At 42.9% G+C, this 22,770-nt stretch overlaps 1 protein-coding gene across 11 annotated transcripts in view; it reads right to left on the bottom strand.

Annotated features, from left to right (window-relative positions):
• Window positions 1-22,770, bottom strand: part of FAXC (failed axon connections homolog, metaxin like GST domain containing) — a 319,499-nt gene that overhangs the window by 280,552 nt on the left and 16,177 nt on the right. For all 11 annotated transcript variants that reach the window (XR_014065129.1, XR_014065128.1, XM_081529160.1 and 8 more), the window contains 2 exons: window positions 21,887-22,083; window positions 11,493-11,716 (listed from right to left, as the gene is read on the bottom strand). Coding sequence is in view for 9 of the 11 variants with exons in the window: in XM_081529160.1 (XP_081385286.1) it covers window positions 11,493-11,716; window positions 21,887-22,083 (421 nt within the window). In the remaining 2 variants the exon portion in view is untranslated. The remainder of the gene's footprint in view (window positions 1-11,492; window positions 11,717-21,886; window positions 22,084-22,770) is intronic.

The following is a 22,770-nucleotide window of genomic DNA, read 5'->3' as shown; positions in this document are numbered from 1 at the left end:
GTATATTATCTAATTAATGTATATATACATGTGGGGCTTCCCTTGTGGCTCAGTTGGTAAAGAATCCGCCTTCAATGCGAGAGATCCTAGTTCGATCCCTGGGTTGGGAAGATCCCCTGGAGAAGGGAAAGGCTACCCACTCCAGTATTCTGGACTGGAGAATTCTGGACTGGAGAATTCCATGGACTGTATAGTCAGTCCATGGGGTCACAAAGAGTTGGACATGACTGAGCGACTTTTACTTTCTTTCAAATACACATGTGTATTATTATAAAAGTATATATATATATTACCATATGAGGGTAAGTACTATGTATTGTATTACTATTTGCCTAAGCACACTGGAAATGTTCCATAAATGTCAGCTCTTAATACCATTTTGATTATATGCAAGACACAGCTCTGGGTACTTGGGATCATGGGACTAACAGAACAGACAAGGTCACTGCTCTCATGGAGTCTACATCCCATGGAGAGATGATATACAAATCAATCTATAAATAAGAAAGCATCAGCCAGTGATATGTGCAATACAGAGAATTAAAGTAAGGTGATGTAATAGAGGGTGACTGACAGTTATGTTAGACTGGTGGTCAAGGAAGGCCTCTCTGTGGAGGTGATAGTTACCCAGAGACATGAATGTCAAGAAGGATCTAGTGGTGCACAAATCTGGAGAAGGGAATTCTAGTCAGGAAAAACAGCTAAGAGAAGTATCACAAGGTCAGGATAAGCATGGTGTGTTTGTGAAGTAGAGAGAAGACAAGTGTTGTTTTCACAGAGTGGGCAAGGTCTAAGAAATGAAATTGGAGAATAGACTTATGGACATGAGGAGAGGGGAGGGGAGGGTGAGATGTATGGAAAGAGTAACATGGAAACTTAATTACCATATGTAAAATAGATAGCCAAGGGGAATTTGCTGTATGGCTCAGGAAACTCAAACAGGGGCTCTGTATTAATCTAGAGGGGTGGGATGGGGAAGGAGACGGGAGGGAGGTTCAAAAGGGAGGTGACATATGTATACCTATGGCTGATTCATGGTGAGGTTTGACAGAAAACAACAAAATTCTGTAAAGCAATTATCCTTCAATAAAAAATAAATTAAAAAAAAAAGAAATGAAATCGGAAAGAGGGCAGGACTCCAGCAGGTGTACAGCAAAGTATTAAATATATATATATATATTCTTTTCCCTTATAGGCTTATAGGTTATTACAAAATATTTAGTATGGAGTGGGATTTAAAGATCTGCTGTCTGCATGGCATTATCTTGTGAATATTTTTCTTTTCTTTTAATCATTCAGGAATTGGAACCCAAAACATTTAAACACATGGGCCTCCCATGTGGCGCTAGTGGAAAAGAATCTGCCTGCCACTGCAGGAGACGCAAGAAACACAGGTTCAATCCCTGGGTCAGGAAGATCCCCTGGAATAGGAAATGGCAACCCGCTCCAGTACTCTTGTCTGGAAAATTCCATGGACAGAGGAGCCTGGCAGGCCGCAGAAAGTCGGACGCGCACACACACTACATTTAAACACAAAGTCACTTTTCTCAGGGAAGAAACAATTAGAAGACCCCCAGGATGAAGCAAAAACCAGACTGCTTCTGTCAGGATGACATCAACCAATTTGTGCTGCTAAATAAGCCATAAAGATTTCTAAGAATTCAGCACTGATTAGCATTTCATTTTAATCTGCCAAGTAACTTTTTTGTTTCATTAATAATCAACACATTTTTACCAACTGAGATAGCAACAATGAAACTAGAAAAGAAATCAGCCACAACTCAAGGCCACAACTGTCTAGTCCCCATAAGGATATAAAGATTTTAACAAGAGCAAGGCCTGGGCCCACCAATCCCCAGCTATTGAAAGTGGCCAGGCCCCCCAGGCCTCCATTGCTCCCTCCTTCTGGAAGGCTGGAATGGATGTGATGCCTGAAGAGAAGAGCTGCTGCTCTCTGAGGGTTGGATCTAATGGCCCTCTCCATTAGAAGCTGCAGCAATTTAGTTACTGAATAATATGTAAAGATCTTTCAGAGTACATGGATCACTTCACTTCAGTCAGATCAGATTCCAGTATGAATCTGCACAAAGCTTAAGTTTTCACGGGAACCCCATCAATCCAGGTAAAAATAAAATTTATGGTTTCCAGGTCAACTTATTACTATTCTTGCAGGTGACTTTAACAAGCCACCAATGCACACATACAGAAGTTGTCCTGGAGCAAAAGAAATGCATTGTCATTAGCTGCACAGCTTGAGACTGGCTCCCTAGCTTCTCTGACTCCCGTTGGGCTTTCTCATCTGTGAAATAACTAACTCCCACGGGTGTTGTAAGACTATAGCATCTTCAGGATGCTGTTAAAAATAGTGTCTAAAATTTATTCACACACACACACAAAACTCTTGCAGTCTGCGTAGTAGGTCTGCGACATAGAGAGAAGGAAGGAGTGGGCCGAGGCCCATGCAGACAGACCCAACCAGGGTCACCCTAACCGAGACACAGTTCCCTCATGTGGCCCCTTCCCAGAACACACACCAGCCCTTCTCTCTGCCCTATAGTAAATGACAAACATATTTGAACCATGTCCTGGATTTTAAAAATAACTTTTCCAGCCCTGATCCTAATAAGCAATGAGGGCTGAGAACCACTGTCCTAGACAGGACCCTGTAATTTGCAAAGGGCTTAGAACCTACATTAGGAAACATTGCTTTGAGGTTCCAGAACATACCTTATGGTGTCTATTATTTTCTTCTTTACCTGTGGGTTTTCTCTTTCAAGCTAGATTGACAGGTATAATTACTCCTGTCTTTGTTCTCCTCCTCTGCCCTCTGTTCAGTTACTCAACATATGCTAAATATGCTAATATGTACATAGATATAACCTAATGTTTCTCATCCTTTTCTGCTGCCAGTTGTGAAGACTCTGCCCTGCCACTTTCACTGGGAGGCATGGTGTGTGGCTGCTGCATGCCAGGTAGGCTCCCACCCTTGGCCTGAACGCTTCATGAGAAGGCAGTGCAGCGTACATGATGCAATTAAACAGGGTAGGATAAGCAGCTATTAAAACAGCCTATTCCCAAGCTCTCTTAAAAAAACAGAAAACAATTTTGCTACTGTCCAAAAGCCTTGGAGTAAAAATCACTTCAAAAGAAGTAAAAGGTTAGTAGAGATGTTTATTGGAAATCAACCTTGTTCAAAAAGTAGATTTAAAAATAAGGGGCACAGAGTAAACGCAGATCATTTAAAGCACCCTGCCTTCGGAAGTCATGAGTGGCAGCCCAAACATAAATCTCAATCCAAGAAATGAACCAGAACACGAATGAATAAATCTGCCTCGTCTTATAACATGGAAACCCGCCTCTGCTCTTTTCTCTAGAGAATGAATATAAAATTATCAAACCATCAGAACCGAAAGGATCCCCAAAGACAATTTCTAGTTATGCATCATATTGTCTGTGAAAAGACTCCCCGGCTATCTGGATGGTGGTCCTTACCCTCACAGAGCAACTAAAAAACAGTGGCTCCGACCACATGACAAGATGTGTGCATGCATGCGTGCTAAGTCGCTTCAGTCATGTCCGACTCTTTGCAACCCTGTGGACTGTAGCCCGCCAGGCCTCTCTGTCACAAGCCCTCCCAACTTTGGATGGGTCTGTACTACAGTGCTGTCACACCCTGAGCTGCCATCTGTTGTCATTTCACCTCATACACACCCCAGTCCCCCTCTGCTCTCCTTTCCTCTGCCCAAACATGCCCATCACCTGCAGCAACACCTAAGGTGCCCTCTCTCAATACCTGAAAAAAACTAGTTTATGACCCTTATATCTGCACTTCTCCAGACTATCTATGCCCACTATCTTCCTCACAGGAAATTATCTTGAAACTAACCACCTTCCTAATCACCCTTCTCTGGATGCACCCGGGTTTGGCCACGTTCTTTTTAAAAGGTGGACCTCAGAACTGAGTATTGTATCCTTTGTTCAACAAACACTTGCTGAAAGCCTCATATGTGCCAGGGGCTTGTTCGGGCTCTGGAGACAGAAACTTATCCACCAGGCTTGGGACCCAGCCCAGCTGAGGAGACAGTCAAGCCTACCATTCAGAGATAGTACAGAAAGTGCTCTGGGGGAGAAAGTACCAGGGGCCTGGGAGCAGGGAACAGGTTCTCCTGACACAGTCTGCGAGAAAGCTCCAGAAAGGCTTCCTTGAGGAAACAACTTAATCCAAGACATTATGCTTTGTTTAAACAGGCTACGTTTTTATTAGCTTCTTTGGGAGTCCATCATGCTGGTGACATATTGAGATTGAAGTCAACTAAAATCCTCATATCTTTTTTCATATATCTCTCCCCACCCTGTATCAATGCAATTCAATTTGGGGTCCTAAGTATAGAATTTGACATTTATCCCTACTGGGTTTCTTCTTGTTATGGTTGACAGCTTTGATTCCTGATTTTTCCATCCAATTTTTAGCTATCCTTCCACCTGGAGTCATATAAAAACCATTAAGCTTGTCTTTGAAGTTGTCAATAGATCTCTGAGAAATGACAAGAGCAGCATCCCTGGAGATTCAGGGGATACCAGTCCATTAATGGGTACTGTGAGGACACAGATACTCAACCAAGCGCATATCCACCACCAATTAATCCAGGGGCTTTCCAACTTTTTTCTTTGGTAGGGGAAGTTCTCTATCAAACAAAATGAAACAGATTCCCAATACACAGACAGGTAACAGAGGAGCCGATCTAAGTGAAGAAAGGGTAGAAAGAGTCCAGCCATCGAGGGATCCCTCTCCCCCACAACAAACCACTCAAGAAACCTTGGTGGTACCATAGGCATCCATAAAGCCCCCTCTGAAAATGAGCCATCTTCCACAAGCATATCATGAAAGATGGTCTCCAATGGTTTGAAGAAATCAAGAGATTGTCTATCCAATCGGTAGGTCCAGCAAGTCAAGAAAATAAACAGTTGATCCTGTACAATATGAATTTTAACTGCTGCAGGTCCACTTGTATGCAGATTTTTTTTCAATAAATACACTGTTCACATATATGATCCGAGGTTGGTTGAATTTGTTAATGTGAAACCCACAGATACAAAGGGCCAATAATGGGGCTTGAACATCTGCGGATTTTGGTATTAACAGCAGGTCCCGGAACCAATTCCCAGTGGATACAGAGGGACGACTGCAATCACTTTTTGATATGACATTCACAATGAACCAATAATAGTCCTTCAAGAAAACCAGCCATATATTCAATAATTCATTCTAGTGTTTTATTTCATTATGAGAATCTACTTTTTCTCTCCCCCTTTTGGAAACAAGGATGATTTCCTATCTCCATCTTCTGACATTTTTCCTAGCCTCCTTATTTCTGAAAGATTACAATCAGAATTCTAAGATCACATGGGGAAATTTTTCACATCCTAGGATACTGTCAGCCTAGAAACATGAGCTCCACTATACTATAAGCTTCCTGAAAGTGGACACCATTATACCATTATTATTCATCTTTGTTTCCCAAGAGCATAGCATAGCAGCCAGTGCATAACTGATACAAAAATAATGTTCAGATAGTTTTCTTGTTAGTCTTTAGTTGTTTAAAAATCTTGAAATGCTCTGTTTTGACCTTCTCACTTAATTTAGATTTCAATTCAACTTTTTATATAGAAGCAAATTATGAGTTGAGTGTTGATTTTATCCTTGCTGTCACTTAAGTTTGCATCCTTTAAAAAAAAAAAAAAACCTTTAAATGTTCTGAGCTCTCTTGCAAACCACAATTCTCAGTCTCCTGACATTACAGCTCTCTGCTCAGCTCTTTAGAGCACCCTTTGCAGTAATAACAATTTCGTTGGGTATGCCTGTGACCAAAGAGAACTGATGAAACGCATTATTCTTTCTGGAGAAAAATGTAAATTACTCACAAATGATCCATAGATAGCCACGTAAGGATAAACCAATTTATACATATTCTGTCATGGTTAAACCTTCAGCCGCCCTAAGAGAAGGGAAAGCTGACAATATAAGGGAGCAGATAAGGATGAAGAAAAAGAGAGCGATGAGTGCCTAGTAACTAACTTAAGCTTCCTGTTACCATATCAAACAAAAACCAAGCACTCTTGACAAAAAAACCCATACTATTAATAATCATAATTAATGTTTCAGCATTATAATTCTCCTTATAGATAAAAATTCTTGTAATTTTTTTTTTAAGAAAAACCCCACAAGGCTTAATTATCTAGTAATTACAGTCGTCCCTTAGGATATCGGTTCCAGAATTCCCACATATACCAAAATCTGCGGATGCTCAAGTAAGTCCCTTAGCCAGCCCTCCATATCCACAGGTTCTGCATCCATGGATTCAGCCAATCACGGATCCTAAACATAGTACTACAGGATCGAGGCTTGGTTGAACTGCAGATGCGGAAATCAGGCAGATCGAGTTTCCCTGGGGGCTCAGCAAAATCCGCCTGCCAATGAAGGAAGATTTCACACACTGAGGAGCAACTAAGCTTCTGCACCACAATTACGGAAGACCCTGTAGTCTAGAGCCTGTGCCCCACAAGAGAAGCCACTGCTGCAAGATGCTCGTGCATTGCAATGAAGAGTAGCTCCCACTTGCCACAACTAGAGAAAGCCCATGCACAGCAAGGAAGACCCAGCGCAGTCGAAAATAAATCAATAAATATCCCCAACTCATCCACAGTCCCTTACAAAGAGCTGAATGCATGTGTGCTCCTACAGTCAGACTCATACAGTCCTGAGTCAAAGGCATTACCCTTCTGTCTGCATTCTAATCATTCCAAGTACACTCTCCCACCTAAGGTCTCCAGCTGTGGCTAAAAAGAACACTCTTTCATAGGATTTTTCAGTTTCCACCTAGAAAGCCCAGGCCTATTTCTGATTCTGCCTCTTAAAAGCATTCACAAATTTCAAATTTTGCTCAGAAAGTACCCTCAGATCCACAGATCCTGGAGTGCTTCATTGGCTGGCTGCTAAACGTTTCCAGACATTCATTCATTTTTCTCCTTCATTCATCCAGCAGGTATCTATTGCCCACCAACAGTGCCCAGCTGAGCCTCATAACTGAAATTGTATTCTTATTATTCTATCCCCTATATGATTGTGTCTCCCAAACCAACTCTATTGGCCAATTATTCATTTGCTTTTCCCATAAATGCTGTGTCACTATGCAAGGTCTATGAAGGTCCAATCAAAAGCAAAGAAACACTAGAGTTCAGTCATCTGTGCTGCTTCATTATGATCAGATAAATGCATGGCTCCCTGAAGACCCCTTCATAACAGTATGAGATACCACCGACATCCCCATCCTGCAGACTGTTTCCCCAGCCTGAACTTGAGGGGCAGTTAGAGACATGAGAAGAAACTCGGTCCAGCTCCATCCACCAGCAATGTCCACACACGAGGAGCTACCACTTCAACTTTCCTTAGTTCCGGTCCATCTGACAAAAGCTGCTTTCCAAAAGCTTCATATTGCATTCAGGCACTTGAGAACCACAAGACAAGGACTATAAAACTGCAGTCTGGCAACAACCTAAGGCACACTCCCCAAAGAGGGAAGTTCTTGTACTGCAGCTACAAGATCCCCACCCCAATCTATTTCTTACCCAACCCAGCTTCCTGCTCTGCAGTCCCAGCACTCTAAGACCAGTTCTCTTATAATAAAGTCCGTATGTGACAAACGCATTGCTAACATTATACACAACAGTGAAAAGCTGAAAAAATTTCCCCTAAGATCAGGAACAAGGCAAGGATGACCACTCTTACCATTTTTACTCAACAGAGTATTGGAAGTCCTAGCCACAGCAATCAAAGAAGAAAAAGAAATAAAAGGAATCCAAACTGGAAAGTCACTGTTTGCAGATAACATGATACTGTTTGTGAAAATCCTAGAGATGCCTAGTTTTCCAGCCAACTATACTAGACTAAAGTGAAAGTGAAATGCACGTTTCCCTCCTGGTCTGAGGCCTTATTGCTTCATGAAAATGGCTTGGGGAGTTTTTATTTTTCATGGTCTTTGTTGCCATTGTGTTGGCACATGCTGGCACAGTTTTCTAGTCTATAGTTGCCTAGAAAACTATTAGAGCTCATCAATAAATTCAGTGAAGTTGCAGAATACAAAATTAATGTACTGCATCACCTCTTCTGCTCCATAGCAAGCCTTTACAGTCTGGACAAATGGGACCCCAAAGGTATTTCAGGTTAAAAATGAGTTAGAGATTTTTCTATTACTAGTCACAAAGCCTATATATTATTAATCTTCCATATATTATTTATGGGCTTCCCTGATAGCTCAGTTGGTAAAGAATTCGCCTGCAATGCAGGAGACCCCTGTTCGATTCCTGGGTTGGGAAGATCTGCCAGAGAAGGGATAGGCTACTTACTCCAGTATTCTTGAGCTTCCCTTGTGGCTCAGCTGGTAAAGAATCCACCTGCAACGCGGGAGACCTGGGTTCGATCCCTGGGCTGGGAAGACCCCCTGGAGAAGGGAAAGGCTACCCACTCCAGTATTCTGGCCTGAAAAATTCCACGGGCTACAGTCCATGGGTTTGCAAAGAGTTGGACATGACTGATCAACTTTCACTTTCATATATTATGTATCTAAGAACTAAGTGATCAGTTGAATACCTATATATTTGAAAAACAAAGTTATTTACAAATTGAAAAATTAACAAATTTTAAATGATTTTATTTTTTAGTTCAACAGCAAAATACAATCATTCTGTAAAACTATACCACACTGTAACTCTACGTGCTGATAAGAGTGACATGAAGCATACACATGACAAGTGACTCATTTTGCTTCCTTTGAAAGGAAGAACTACTTTATATCCCATTACTCTTTATTAAATAGCCAAGATTACACACTGATGTTTATTAAAATAACCAATAGATCTGACTTTTTGACATGTGCCAACACAATGGCAACAAAGACCATGAAAAATAAAAATTCCCCAAGCCATTTTCATGAAGCAATAAAGCCTCAGACCAGGAGGGAAACGTGCATTTCACTTTCACTTTAGTCCAGCATAGTTGGCCGGAAACCAGCTTGTTTTTCTCACTTTCATTTACAAATTCCACTTTATTATTTGGCTCTTTTCACTGTTGTTGTTATTGTTTAGTCGCTAAGTCCTGTCTGACTCTTTCACAATGCCATGGACTGTAGTCAGCCAGGCTCCTCTGTCCATGGGATTTCCCAGGCAAAAACGACTGGAGTGGGTAGCCATTTCCTTCTCCAGGGGATTTTTCTGAACCAGGGATCGAACTCGCATCTTCTGCATTGGCAGGTACATTCTTTACTACCGAGCCAGCAGGGAAGCAGGGCTCTTTCAATAGCAGCTCCTAAAAAAGAAAGAGACCTTTTCTCCTCAAGTGCTTGTGCACTTCAGCCTGGAGTTTTAACACATCTGCTTGTTGGAAGCCAACCTCCTAAGGATGAGTATGATTTCAACTCACAAAGCCCAGGAAACTAACTTCAATGATGAGACTCCATAGTCCATGCTGCCCTCAGCCTCCAAGAGCAACATCATAAAACAGCTGGACATTATAAGTAAGTTATATCCTGGGTGAAGGGAAAAGTAGATGCTTTCTGCCTCATTTAGTAAGAAAATTATGATGCTCAGCCAGAGAGCCTCTTCTTCCCCAGACACAGAAAATGTGCTTCTATTACGATAGAGTTCAAAGCCAGACTGCTCCTTGGACCCCCATTCAGAATAGAACTCTAGCAAACTTTAGCTTTTCAAATAACCCACTCAGTTTCTCATCCTAGAAACTCATCTGGACTCAGAATGCCATTGTGATACTTGCCAGGGATCCAGCCTAGTGATCAGTGATACAACTGCCTCCCATCTCACCAGCAGTGGGGAGAAATCAAACATGGGAGAGACACTGGTGTTATCCTCACTATGACTATCACCCTGACCCCAAGTTCCCCAACCAAAAATGCTCTAGAAGGGAGATGATCACCCCACTCTGGTTAAGGAACCAGCACTGTTAAACTATTAGAGATGAACTATCATCACTTTGGAAGCTCAACTCCTGGCTTTCTGGGGCTCCCTACAGTGAAAGCTGAGGAAGAAGCCAGGAGCAGATAGAGCCACTGCTGAGAAGAAATGGTCCTCTCTGTACTGGCTTCTGTGTGGCCCAGAGTCCAGCACTAAGTTTCCAAAGGAACGAGACAAACTGGAGGCAAATTCCACTCATACCTACATCAGGCAGGCCCACCTGGGCCCACGGAGACAAAGCACCAGCAGGTCCAGACAGCATCAACCTCCAAGCCAGGTGGGGCTTCGGAGTGTCTGTTTAGAGCAGGAACCCAGCACATCAAGGCCCCCCCACCTTGCTGTTGCCCCCACGACAAAGCTGGCCAAGAGCTGGGTGTGCTGTTGGGATCTCCCTCTGCAGGCTCCAGGGAGGACTCCAGGTCCAGTAAGCATCTGCAGCGAGGAGCAGGAAGGAGCTAGTCAGAGTGGGTCACTCTGCATGGGTAACAGAACAGTCCCCAGTTCCTGGGTAGCAGGTAGGTTTGAACAAAACAAATCCAAAACTCCACTTCCTGGAGGAGGTGAGGTACTTAATGTGCTCCAGAACAGAGATGAGGGTACCAAGAGAGGACCAAGGAAAACCACAGTCACTGGACAAAATCGGCAGCTCTGAAGGACTAGGTCCTATGACCTTGGCTCCGTATACACGAGCTGCTCCCAGGAGAAGCCATTATTTCACACATCAAAGCAGAATTCAAATGATCCATTCGTGAATTGTCAGAGCTAAGGCTCAAGCTTCACTCAGAACAATGTCACATCAGCCCAGCCACCAGCCGACCAGGTGAGCAAGGGTGGGTCACTCGACTGAGCATCATCACGCACCCATGGAGAGAGGCCCCTCGGTGCTTCTCTTTGAGAGGCTTCCCAAGCACAGTTAAACCCACTGGGTGCGGTAAATACAAAATCAGAAGAGCTCAAACATGCTAGTAAGAAGAGGACTCTGATTACAAAGGGGAATGAAAGACGTGAGAAAATGTCAAATGTCGCTCATTCACTTGGGCTGGGTTGGCATCTCTCTTAGCTGGAGGTCACAGTACCCAGTCGAATCTTCCGAGCAGATGTGTCTATAAATAGCCTTTCACCCTGACCCATTTATAAATAGAAGAGCTTCCTTGCTCAAATTCCTCCTTGGCTCACAACACATTCTGAAATACCATCACTTACAGCCAGTTAGTAATGCTATGCCACGTTCTATGTTCTCTTCACCCAGGGGCCTCACCACACTAGAAACACTCACCCTCTAGTGATTGAGAAGACAGACACATGTTCCTGAAAATTAGGGGACTTGGTTAAAAGGTGGGACTGCAACCTACATGTAGAAGCAAAGAAATCAACCAAAATAAAGCTTTAAAGCAGTAAACTAGCAGTGCTTTACTAATCATGCAAAAAGTAAGGACAGAAAATACAAAATAGAAGGTGTGGTACGTTACCCAGAAGCCCTGCTAAAGACCGCATGTCCTTCTCCATCAGCATGTAAATCTCCTCCTCGGAGAAGCGGCCAATGCCGTGGCCATGCATCTCGCGTTTCACGATTCCTTTCGTTATATGGCACACGACCCACCTCAGCAGGTTACTGAAGGGACCGCCACCACTAAGAGAGAGCATCTTCCGGGTCTCATTGAGATTGTCCACCCACTGGCAATAAGCTAAGGTCCTGGAATTGTGTGGAAAGAAGTTACTACTGTGCGTTAGATACATAGCAGGTCCACAGAGTCAATTTCCAGGGAGGGGCTGGGAATTGAGCACATGCTAGAGGACTGAATCACTGCAGCTTTTACAAAGAGCAGTCTGCATGGCAGATGTTACAATGGACTCAAGTCCATGCCTGGACTTAGGGTCAGATAGCTTGCCATGCTACCATCCACCAAGCCTCCTCTGAACCTGTCTGGAGACCCCCAACCTCCCAAGGGCGTGCTTCTGCTCTCTCTCAGGCAGCCCCACAGAAAACAAGTAGAAACCCACTTTAAAAGGGTTTTAGGCAGGACAGTGAATATCTATGTGGGTGGGGGGGTGGCAATGGGAAGGAGGTGGCATGACTGGGGTACTGGTTTCATTCTTTTTTGATCAAAGTTATGGTTATACAAGTCTATGCTCTGTTTTTAATTCTTATTGAAATATAGTTGATTTACAATATTGTGCTAGTTTCAGGTGTACAGCAAAGTGATTCAGACACACACATATATATACACACATATTTATATTATTTTTTACATTCTCTTTTATTATAGGTAATTATAAGATATTGAATATAATTCCCTGTGCTATATAGTAGGTCCTTTTTGATTATCTATTTTACATATAGTAGTATATATATTTTTATCCCAAACTCCTAATTTGTCCCCCTCCCCACCTATGGTAATCATAAGTTTGTTTTCTATGTCTGTGAGTCCATTTCTGCTTTGTAAATAAATTCATTTGTATCATTATTTTAGATTTCACATATAAGCAATATCATATGGTACTTGTCTTTGTCTGGCTCACTTTACTTAGCATGATAATCCCTAGGTCCATCCATGTTCCTGCAAATGGCATTATTTCATTCTTTTTTATGCTCTATTTTGATTAATTAAGCTGCACATTTTTTGTTTTATACACTTTGTGTATACATTTTATATTTCCTGATATAAAAGGATTTTTTTTCCAAAAAGAAATTTTTTTGCCTTTTTGACAGAATCTCTGGTGGCTCAGATGGTAAAGAATCTGCCTGCAATGCAGGAGACCCAGGTTCGATTCTGGGCTGGGAAGATCCCCTGGACAATGGAATGGCTACCCACTCCAGTATTCTTGCCTGGAGAATTCCATGGACAGAGGAGGCTGGTGGGCTACGGTCCATGGGGTTGCAAAAAATAGTCAGACACAACTAAGCAACTAACACTTTCACTTTCACAGAATAGTTGTAGCTGTCCATCTTTACTATGAACTACATAAATTATAAATAGTATACAAATGATTCATTCTCCAGAAAGGCAGCTCTCTGCTTCAGTTTGTTCTCCAGGACCCTAGAGTGAATAGAAATACCAAAGGAACTTGGTTGGATCATTCTCCCCAACTAGGTGATGGTTGTAGCAAGAAGTCCAGAAGCTCCTGTGTGATCGGTGTGGACAGCTAAGCGGTTAACAGCTGCTCGTGTGGTGTGCTGGCTGCAATACTCAGGCCTTTGCTGATTTTGTTCTCTGAACCTGGGGTGATCACCAGACTGTTTTTATGGTTCATAGTGTTGGTAGATAGACATTAAAAGGTTTTCCTACTGGAGGCTAAGAAAAATATAGCTGTGGGTGTAGAGACAGAAGATATTTTAGCTCTTCCTCACAGTGAGCAATAAAAGCTGTACTGGAGTCATCTCCCACTGCTGGTTGATACAGCAGTAATGGTCACTTGGAAAACATCAGAGCAGTGAAAATACTTTTTACAGAGAGAACACACGGGATGATAGCTAATTGTAGCTACTTTCTATCTCAAGAAAAAGAAACAAAAGCAGAAAATAAGACCCTGATATTTTGATCATTTTATACAGTTCTATTCTTTAAAGTATGAAAACAAAGGGGAAAAAACAGATTTCTCTAATTTTTTAAAGTCTTCCTGATTTTTACTGAAAAGTCTCAGTTTCAACATACTCTACATACAACCAATTTCAACATACTCTATTCCACAACTATAACTCTTTTTTATTAGCTTTTAAAAAGATGCTTACAAATCTTGTTAGAAAGATTTGTGCACCCCTTTTAGTAAGGATCTCAAAATAAAGTATTGAGGAGGCAAGAAATTTTGACTGAAAAGAGGAAAAAGTACACTGCAATGATAACTAATTAATATGTAGAGAGTCAATAAAACTTCTGGTATAAAAGATTTAATTTATTCTTGCATTTTTTTTATAAATGTGCAAATAAAATGCTTTTCTAGTTCTTTTTATACCTGCAATTATTAGGGTGTCACTTTTCATATTCCACTAATCAGCACTTTGATTCTAGTAATAACTATACTAGACCTAAATTCACAGTAAAAAGGCCAATTCCATCCTTGATTATTCTGGAAGTCAGTGATCTGAAAATAAAACTAAATTACCCTAAGTTAAGCATGACCAGGTAATAATAGCATCCAGGAAGCATCTAAAGTGTAAAAATGAGGACTGGGGTGGCTCTAAACAGATAGATTGGTGTGAAAAAGAATTCATTCTTTGTAGACAAATCACATGGGTTTGATCACAAGCACAACTGATGTAGAAGAATGAGCAGCAGTTCACCAGGTACAGCAGAAGCAGAGGCGTGTGCATGAAGAGTCCCAGCTGCTTCATGAACGGCAAGAACTTCAGGATGGGCAGGTGGGGCCTGGGATGCCTGAGGGAGCCTGGAAGCATTGAAGCCAGAAGGACGAGCAAGGATTGGGTCAAGATGTGCCTGCTACAAAGGGACTAAGACTTATTTTGAAAGCCCAGTTTAGCCACCAAAAGGTTTTAAGCAGACGAGACACATAATCAGATGTGTGGCAAAGTGAGGAAAGGAGTGGAAGTAGAGAAATGATAGAGGACACCATCTCCCAGGCTGATGGTTGGAGTGGATGGTAACCAGCCCCGGCATACACGAAGTGGACAGATTTAGGTGATGAAAGATGAGTTGACCTGTTGCATTTGAAAGTTCCATAAGACCTGCAAGGGAGGATCCCAAAGGTTTAGGTTCTACAGGCAGGGGCATGGCGGTGGCAGTTTCAAAGATGTGAGAGGAACTGAGGGTGCCTAAGAAAGTTTCTAGGAAAAGGAGTGGTTCGGGGGAAGCCTATTTCAAAGGTAAGTGAGAAGACTAGAAGGCCAGGCTGGAAGGGCCAGCATGGAGAGAAGTAGGGACACCACTCTCTGTGAGACAGAGAAATGAGGGGCTGCAAGGAGGTTCCAAGTTTCCGCCCCACGAACTCGGTCTCCTCTGAGAGCAGGAAATGAGGGCATGCGCAGAAGATGAGGGCGCAGCAGTGGGAAGAGAGTCTGAGAAGACTAATGAGTTAGAGGAGCCGTAGGGACAGAAGAGGCGGCTGTTGTCTGGGCCACACAGCTGAGCAGGGAAGAGAAACACACACCATCCCCAGCCCCAGGCGATGGTGTAAGGTTCTCTACCTGCTTTAGCAGCTTAGATGCAGGGCACAGGAGAAACACTGGGTTGATTCAGAATGTGGCAGCTGAAAGTAACCTCAGACGTTGGCTTTCTTCCCTTCTCTTCCCCACCCTGCTCTCATTATCCTTCCTCTCCTTCTCTCCCTGTGCCCAAAACTGTAGACCAGTATCAGGGAAGAGAAGCAAATGAGGGCCAGGCAGGCTCTTCTATGGCCAAGTCCTGTGAAGTAAATATAGAGTGCAATGTCAATGAAAATGCTCACTTCAAGGGTCCCTAAGTCAATTTCTACAGATCAAAGACATCCCTCACACACGCTGCCATATCCTGACAACTACAAGTCCACACCCTCCCACATGAAAGCTTCCTGAACATCTCCATGTGAAAGGGACTTCCACACCCACCATTCCACCGAAACCACTCTCGTCCAAGTCAACAATCCCTTCTTGTTGCAAAGTTCAAATACATTTTATTTTCATCTTTATCTTTCTTGAACTCTTTGCAGCATCCAACACTATCAGCCTCTTTCTTAGAATTCTCCCTTGGCTTACGTCTCTACCACTTTTCCTCTCACCTCTTACATGTTGCCAAGACTTTTATCTTTATCCCTTCTACCTTCTTATACCTCATTCGTTGGGTGATCTATGTTTCATATTCATGATTTCAAAGTGAGGACTCCCAACTCCATATCACAGCCCACAAGACCTCTGTCTTGAGATCTGCAGATACACTGAGACACACTGAGTATACACTGAGATCTGCAGGCACTCAAACCAACATTTCCAAAGTTGGATTCGTCCTCTTTCTTCCTCGCAAATCTGCTACTCTGCACCGAAACAAGAAGGAATGCCGGGAAGTCCTCTTCACCACTCCCCACCCCTCACTCCTGACAGCCAGTCACCCTGCGGCTTTGTCACCAATTCGACTGACACTGTCATTCAGGCTGCATCACTGCCCAACCTTGAGGACGGTGGCCTCCTCACAGGTCTCCCAACGGCCCCTCAAGGACTTCTAGAAATCCATTTTCCCCTAGTCAGCCACAAAAAGCTTCCTAAAGCACAAATTCCATGGTATCAGACTGCTTCTCAGAGTCATGCTTTCGCTCCCCATAGCTGCTTCACCTGGCACCTCAGCCTCCTCCATCCCAACCTCCCCCCACTCCGCCACAGCCTGACCCCAAAACTGGCACTGCCTCCACACAGAATTATACATGCCTCCCCGACTGCCTCCTTCTTGCCTCTAAACTTCTGCAGACTGCTGCCCCCTCTGCCTGACATCCTCATCTTACCCTCTCATCCGATCCCTTCCCCCACCACTCTGACTGGCCCTAGATTCTGTTTGACATCATCTCCTCCGGAAGCCTGCATCACATCGTTCCAGCAGGTGCTCTTCAGACTCTCCCCCAGCGCTGCTTGGCTATGCAGGCTGGACGGCGCCCTCCCTTGTGAGCCAACTGAGGACAGGCACCATGTTTCCCCCGACATCCAGCCCCTAGTGGTCACACATCCTGGAACTCGGCTGAAAGGATGAATTGTTGACTGCATGAAAAGTTCTGAGCCAGCTGCTGCAAAGTGGTGTTTCTAAAGGCTGACAATATTTACGAAGGAAAACGGAAAGAGAGAGGCCTGTGGAGAATGAGGAAGAAAGGGCTGCTCCCATTCTCCTTCTGGGATCTGCCTCTTCACTCTCTGCTGGGAAGAGGCCACTACCCAGGGAATTGTGAATTATAAACCAGAGAGGATGGGGAGGGCCAATTTGGAGACTGGCAGGCTGAGCAATTAAAATAATTTCTCATTCTGAGAGCCTCTGTCAGGAAGTTGATACTCATTTTTTTTTAATATATCACAACTGATATATCTGGTCTCTCCGACAAAATGATCTCAAAGAGGTTTGTTTTTTTCCTCCACTATCGATGATCTTAGAACTGAAGACTAAACCCTGCTGAAACATTTTTAAAGGAGCTAGGAAGGAAAGAAAGTAGATCTCTGATGCTTTAATAAGGATATCTCTCACTATAACCTCCCATGAAGCCTGGGCTGTGGCCGAAATGACTATTAGCACATATGGGAGAAACTGCAAACCTACTGTTTGCCGAATGAATCTTAGCATGTGGCCTTTCCAACCATGAGAAGGCCCTTTTCCTGGTCATGCTACTACCTCCTTGCCACCTTTTACTTGTACTCCAGATGCTCTAGGGTGTTGGAGCATATGATATGCTTCTGTAATTTCACCAACTTTCACAGGATTAGAAATGCCTCTCTGAATGGGGCCCTCACTATAGCTCAAACTGGGGGGAGGGATACAAAAAAGAAAGGAGAGGGGACCACTTCAATCAAGTTGTAATCAAGGAGAGAGTCTCCTAGCTTTTAGAGAAAATCTCTGGTAAGTCCTTTTATTAAAGCATCCCATCTCTCCCACTCACCAAAAGCCAAACCCAAAATTTAAAAAAAAGGGACTTCTTTGGCAGTCCAGTGGTTAAAACTTGACCTTCCAATTCATGGGGTGCAGGGTGATCACTGGTCAGGGAACTAAGATACCACATGCCTCAAGGGAAAAAAAAACAGCAAAACATAAAATAGAAACAATATTGCAAAAAATTCAATAAAGACTTTAAAGAATAGTCCACATCAAAAAAAATTTAACTATAGCCAACCTAGAAGTGATTTGAATCCTCTTTTCTAACATCTATATTTTTATTGGTGAAACTGTTATGACTATAGGGAGTTTGACAATGGTACCCGACACCGCTGAGACTAGAACAGCTTAAGACACTCCTGGTGACTCAGAAGGTAAAGAATCTGCCCGCAATATGGGAGACCCAGGTTCATTGCCTGGGTTGGGAAGATCCCCTGGAGAAGGAAATGGCAACCCACTCCAGTACTCTTGCCTGGAGAATTCCATGAACAGAGGAGCCTGGCAGGCTACAGTCCATGGGGTTGCAAAGAGACACAACTGAGCTGCTAACACACACACACACACACACACACACACACACACACGACACTCAGTAGTGTCCACAAGGGGACAGTACGTCACCTAGAAGCCGCTACAGCATCTGTTATCAAAACAATTTCATTCCAGTAATCTGACCCCAAGTCTCTCAGACTTTGCTTCATTCAGGCTTCCCTGCATTTAACTTTAGCATCCAGTGAAATAAAGGGGATAAAAAAACCTGTCTCCTTCATCTTCAATAATAGCATTTATATTGCAAGTGGGATATAATTGTATGGATTTCAAGTGCAAGAAAAAACCACTTTATAGCTGAGTGTGCTTTTTGTACAGATCTAATTCAGAGCTTCAGAATCATATGATGTTAGATATGTTTACATTATATAATGATAGGAGTCTTTGCTTTTCAGAAAATCATATCTGAAATAGAGTATTTTTAAAGTTTCAGACCAAGACAGACATATCTGAAAACTCCAGATAACTGAATCAATTGAGTCAAATAATTAATTCTCCCTCTTACACTTCTGTAAGTATAAACACAACCTTAGAGCTCATCGATGGTCAAAATTCAACAAGCTCTCATGGAAAGCTCATACTTGTAATATTTTCCTACATACTGTGGTCAGTTCCCTATGCTGGCCCTCGGTTTCCACAGGCATGCATTTTCTTACCATGGATCGCGTGGGGTAGAGGGGGTGGGTGTTGGGATTTAGAGCTCTCAAGAAAAACTCTTCAGAATCTCCCCAAAGCAAGAAGTTAGCTAAAGGTTTGGAAACTTAAAGAAACAGAGAAAGTTTGTTTTTCCTTTTGCTACTGAAGACTACGGAGAAGGCAATGGCACCCCACTCCAGTACTCTTGCCTGGAAAATCCCATGGATGGAGGAGCCTGGTAGGCTGCAGTCCATGGGGTCGCTAAGAGTCAGACACGACTGAGCGACTTCACTTTCACTTTTCCCTTTCATGCACTGGAGAAGGAAATGGCAACCCACTCCAGTATTCTTGCCTGGAGAATCCCAGGGACGGCGGAGCCTGGTGGGCTGCCGTCTATGGGGTCGCACAGAGTCGGACACGACTGAAGCGACTTAGCAGCAGCAGCAGCACTGAAGACTAAAAGTAATTGGAGGAACTAGGATTTTTTTTTTCTTGAAAGGTCACTGGATATTTGTATCTCAATCAAGACTTGACCTCCCACCTTCACTATTCATTTCTCAAATTAACCCTTGAGGAGTCACAAATGAGAAACAGTAGCTAACCTCCAAAAGTAAGCTATTTGCACTTTAATTTAAAAATACTAATTAAGAGCTTTCCTGGTGGCTCAGTGGTAAAGAGTCCACCTGCCAGTGCAGGAGACACGGGTTTGATTCTTGATCCGGGAAGATCCCACATGCCACAGAGCAACTAAGCCCATGTGCCACAACTATTGAGCCTATGCTCTGGAGCCTGGGAACTGCAACTACTGAGTCCACATGCTGCAACTACTGAAGCCCTTGCAACCTAGAGCCCGTGCGCCACAACAAGAGAAGCCACCACAATGAGAAGCCCACACACCACAACTAGAGAGTAGCCCCCGCTAACAACTAGAGAAAAACCCACACAGCAACAAAGACCCAGCACAGTCAAAAAATTTAAAAAAAAATTAAAGTACTAATTAAAAATTACTATTTTTTAATTAAAAATAGAAGAATCTACATATGACCTTTGCAACTTCCCAAGCACTTGGGGGTTTGTGATCTGTAAAATTAAGATCCTCACCCACTGGAGTACCATCTCCCAAGGCTCCCTCCCAGCCCTCCCCACCACACCCTGCCCCCTCATCACATCAGTAGGAAAAGAAGAGAAGGGAAGAAGAGAAGATGAACTTCTATCAGGGAGTAAACATATATAACACGTAACTAATACCCAGAACAAGAAGCAGTGACAGGTGGTACTTGGAAATCTTGCTGGATCAAAGTCTTTCTAAGCCGAATATAAATTTTATGCACGCACACATAGCACACACAGAAATCAAAGAGTGTCGCAAAAGTACCAACTTAACTGTAAGGCTTTCAGCTTTTCAAGCAGCTGAAAAAGTGCTAGCTCTCCATATTAATTGGCCCATCCATCAAATGAAGTAGCACTTGGGGGTGGGGGGGTGGGGCGGCTCAGCAAGGTAAAAGTACAGAAAGCCTGGGTGGCCCCATGCTGGTTCTTCATTTTCCTGATCACTGCAGAGCAGGACCTGTAACCCTGGGCGAGCAAGTGAGATGACTCTGTCCCCCAAGGGCTTCTCCCTGAGGCTAAGCATGTCACCTGCACTCATGCATTTTGGTCCACACTGCAACCCCAGCAGTTCTCCATAAGTATTATAAGGAACAGACCACACTGAGTCTGTGATCATTCCCACCCTGATCTGCATCCCTGCCTGACTCCCTCCTTTCTCCCACCCCCTTCATCTCTGCAATGAGAAAGCGAAGAAAGTGATGCTTCAGGTTAGTCCTGGAATAAAGTGGGCAAGAACTGAAAGTGGAAAAAGAAAAAGAAAAAAAGCAGAAGGTCACAAAATTCAAGAGACAAGTTTTCCATTTAGAAAGAGCTGAATGTATGAAATAGGAATGTGATGGCAAAGAACTTTCTACAATCAACCCCACACTGAGTGTATCTTTCAGTGAAAGAGGTGAAAGCTACTCAGTGAGCAATGACCTAGGAGTAACAATTAATGCCCCCAAAAAGTGGACTCTGTAATTCTTTATTAAATCTTTGGAACAAGATAAAGTGCAGAAATCAGGGAAAAAATATTTCTTACTTATTGGGAGTGTACAGAAAGGCTAAAACTCCAGAAGATAAATGAAAAAAAAAACCCATATTTCAATGAGATTGTAAAGCAAGAAGAACCAAGTCTGCCTAACTCACGCAATGTCACAGCAGCATACCATCTGCAAAACGGGCACTTAACCCACACAGTGTCTGCAATGCTTCAAACTCAGGGAATATGGGCTGGAAGTCAGCCAATCAGGGCAAAGTACAAGCTAGGAGTCAGCCAATCAGGGCAAAGTACAAGCTAGGAATCAGTCAATCAGGACAAAGTACAAGCTAGGAGTCAGCCAATCAAGGCAAAGGTACTCAGAAAACAGTAGTAAGCTTTACTTCTGGATCATGGAGAAGCTCTTGTCATACAGGGAAAACTGACAATACTCTGACAAAGCTTGCATAATTTATTTCACCTGAGACTTCTATCTGCCTTAGTCTTCCGTTCCCTCCTCTGACTATCTGATGCAACATTAATTCAGCAGTTTATATTTGTAAAAAGCCCAGTCTATCTCCCTCATTTCAGTGACCTAGATTGTGAGTAAGGAACTATAGCCCATGGGCTAAGAAGTTTTCATATTTGTAAATGGTTGAGGGGGGAAAAAAAATCAAAAGAACAGTATTTTATACTAAATGAAATTCAAATGTCAGTGCTTTTGTTGTTTTATTTAAACACAGTGATGCTTATTCATGTGTGTATCATCTATGGCTGCTTTTGCGCTGAAACTGCAGAATTAAGTAGTTGCCACAGACAAATGTAGTTCAAAAAGCCTAACATATGTACTAGCTGAGCCTCAACAGAAAATGTCAATTCTGCTCTAGATACCTAGAGACTTAACAGTTATAGTTTTGACCCCTAAGTCAGTCATTATGTAGAACACTTTGGGAAAGGTGCAGCAGTGGGGGAGGGGGAGCTGAAATGTGAAACAACTTGGCTTGCTTCAAATGATGGGGACATGCCCTGGACACCCGCCCAGGCACCGGGGGGAACTCACCAGTAGAAATGCTCCTCCACCATCTTAGTCACTGCCCTGGAGATGGCTCGTTCATGAGGACCAAGGTTTTTGTTTAAATTCACTCCAAGTTTCTCTTCCAGAAAGTCAATTATGAATTCTGTCCCGGAAACTTTTTCATGATTATATTCAATCCAAGGCATTTTCCCTTGAGCAGAGAGTTTTCCACCAAAATAGTTCTAAGCAGAGTAAATTGTAAAGAGAAAAGCAAAGTTTTATTTAAATTTCACTGTATGGTTAACAGAAACAAACATTCCAACAGTATATTTGATAGTGACTGCACTATTAAAGTGAGTGAAATCAGCATAAAAGCTCTTAAGGGGATAAATAGTTAATCTGGGGAAAAAAAGGTTTATCTCACATGAAAATATTACTTTACTCCCATACATTTTATCATGGATTCTGGCTTGTGTGTGCTTAGTCGTTCAGTTGTGTCCGACTCTTTGTAACCCTACAGACTGTAGCCTGCCGGGTCCTCTGTCCATGGTGATTCTCCAGGCCAGAATACTGAAGTGGGTTGCCATGCCCTTCTCCAAGGGACCTTCCCAACTCAGGGATTGGACCCAGGTCTCCCACATTGCAGGCAGATTCTTTACCATCTGAGCCACCAGGGAAGCCCTTATTGTTCTGGCTTACTGGTTTTGGTTTGTTTGTTTGTTTGTTTTTTAAAAAAAGAGCAGAAAGGAAGGTAAGAGTTGAAATGATCTTCATCCTGGCCAGAGTCAGTCTAGTTATAATGTATGAACAATCCAAAAATGCAGAAAGTGAAAATAAACCATAAGGAGGCGTATACTGATTGGGCTACTGATCAGAAACCTCACTTGGAACAGTACCTTACACTTGAAAATGCTTATAATAATACCACT

This window comes from Giraffa tippelskirchi, chromosome 9 (assembly GCF_054371585.1).
Source record: "Giraffa tippelskirchi isolate mGirTip1 chromosome 9, T2T-mGirTip1v1.2.pri, whole genome shotgun sequence".
NCBI classification, from domain to species: domain Eukaryota; kingdom Metazoa; phylum Chordata; class Mammalia; order Artiodactyla; family Giraffidae; genus Giraffa; species Giraffa tippelskirchi.
This window is presented reverse-complemented; position numbering and strand designations above follow the sequence as displayed.